Source organism: Amphimedon queenslandica, unplaced genomic scaffold, assembly GCF_000090795.2.
Source record: "Amphimedon queenslandica unplaced genomic scaffold, v1.1 AMPQUscaffold_10946, whole genome shotgun sequence".
Lineage (NCBI taxonomy): Eukaryota > Metazoa > Porifera > Demospongiae > Haplosclerida > Niphatidae > Amphimedon > Amphimedon queenslandica.
The window spans coordinates 1-1,480 of NW_003548807.1; the positions used below are offsets into that span (position 1 = coordinate 1).

Genomic DNA, 1,480 nt, shown 5'->3' on the forward strand with positions numbered 1-1,480 from the left:
CTGGGATCTGATACCTGGGTCCAGGCCCGGGTGTAGCTACGCCACTGCCAGAGGACTCCATTGGTACCACTTGAGTGGCTCTAAACCGTGTATAAGAGGAAAGTCAAAAATTGGCCAATCCACTTTTTCATCTTCATCTGACATCTTCATCATCTCCTGTCAATCCAGTTAATGGAGGGTATCATGGTTTTTGATCAATGCTACATGGCTAATTTTTACACCACTCTACTCCAACTATCCATGCACAGGTCCATAACTTTTCAAAAAAAACTCTATAAAAATTAAAAAGGTGCCCTTTCAGGTCCTTTGGCTAGTTGTTTGTTTGCGTGAGTTGGGTCATCGATTGGAGTAATAGAAACCTTGCCCACTGAAGTTGTTTTATTCTCAGACTGGTATGAATTATGCATTTTTTAGACTGTGACTATAGTAATATGGACTTTAATAAGACGGTCGAGTTTCTTAAAATACTTTTAGAAAACATTTGGAGGAATAAAAACTATGGGTACACAAATCAAAAACTGTTTCCCATTTCTAATAAGGGCTCACATGATGCTAATTAAGTGCCCTTTTGACCCTGTCGAATTTCCTCTGACACCATGTTAACTTACCTCATTCTGCCATTTTGTTAATTATTAGCATGTGCTCCAAAATTTGAGTGGGGTCGTGCATACTTAGATCTTAGCACTTAAAACTGAGAAAAGCCAGCAACTCTTTAAAATCTAGCTATGCTTGAATGAACTGCAATACTTTTTAGAGGCTCCAGGCTTTTAAAGAAGGTAAAAATTGGGGTATTTATGGAGCCATTTTTTTTTAACTCAAGGCTATATATAGCCTTTGGTATTTTTCAAAATCTTGGAATTTTTCTAAAATGGCTGTAACTCAAAAAATTAAAGTCAAAATAGCTCCAACTTTCTAGACATAAGGACATCAATAGGTATCAGACAATGTAATAAAAATTAGAAATGTTTTGATGATAAAGTGCATAAACAATGTACCTTGGACATTCTGATCATAAACTTGACTACAAAAGTCTTAAGTCCAGGCATGACATCCCCAACAATATCTTCATTGCAGAATATTGAGCTTTCACAAGATCTCAATTGAGTATTGAGAAAATCAACAAAATGTTTTAATTCAGACCATGATGGATCTTTCACTCCACACTGCCTATAATTTGTTAATTGAGTACTATAAAATACAAATGTATGACTTTAAAACAGGTCATACTTCAATAAGACTTGTAAACATTCAACATTTTCTCCTTCAAATACTCTAGGATTATAAGAAAATCTGTCTAATGGAGAATGGCTAATATGTCTCCTCAGGTACTGATAGACACATTGAAAATGTGAACTCCTAAACTCCTTTTCATCTATTAATTGAGCAAAAGCATCTACACACGTAATGATATTACAATTAAAATCAATTTAAAGTCCTGCTATTACCTCCTCTTCCTCCTTCAAGCACATTACAGACTGAT

The 1,480-nt window shown here is 35.2% G+C and overlaps 1 protein-coding gene across 1 annotated transcript in view; it reads right to left on the bottom strand.

The window, feature by feature from the left end:
• Positions 1–995: 995 nt before the first annotated feature.
• The window catches only part of LOC109589742 (uncharacterized), a gene marked incomplete at both ends in the record, with an annotated part of 6,040 nt that continues 5,555 nt past the window's right edge, over positions 996–1,480 (bottom strand). The window contains 2 exons of the mRNA XM_020005773.1: positions 996–1,167; positions 1,228–1,393. Of these exons, the coding sequence (XP_019861332.1) occupies positions 996–1,167; positions 1,228–1,393 (338 nt within the window). The remainder of the gene's footprint in view (positions 1,168–1,227; positions 1,394–1,480) is intronic.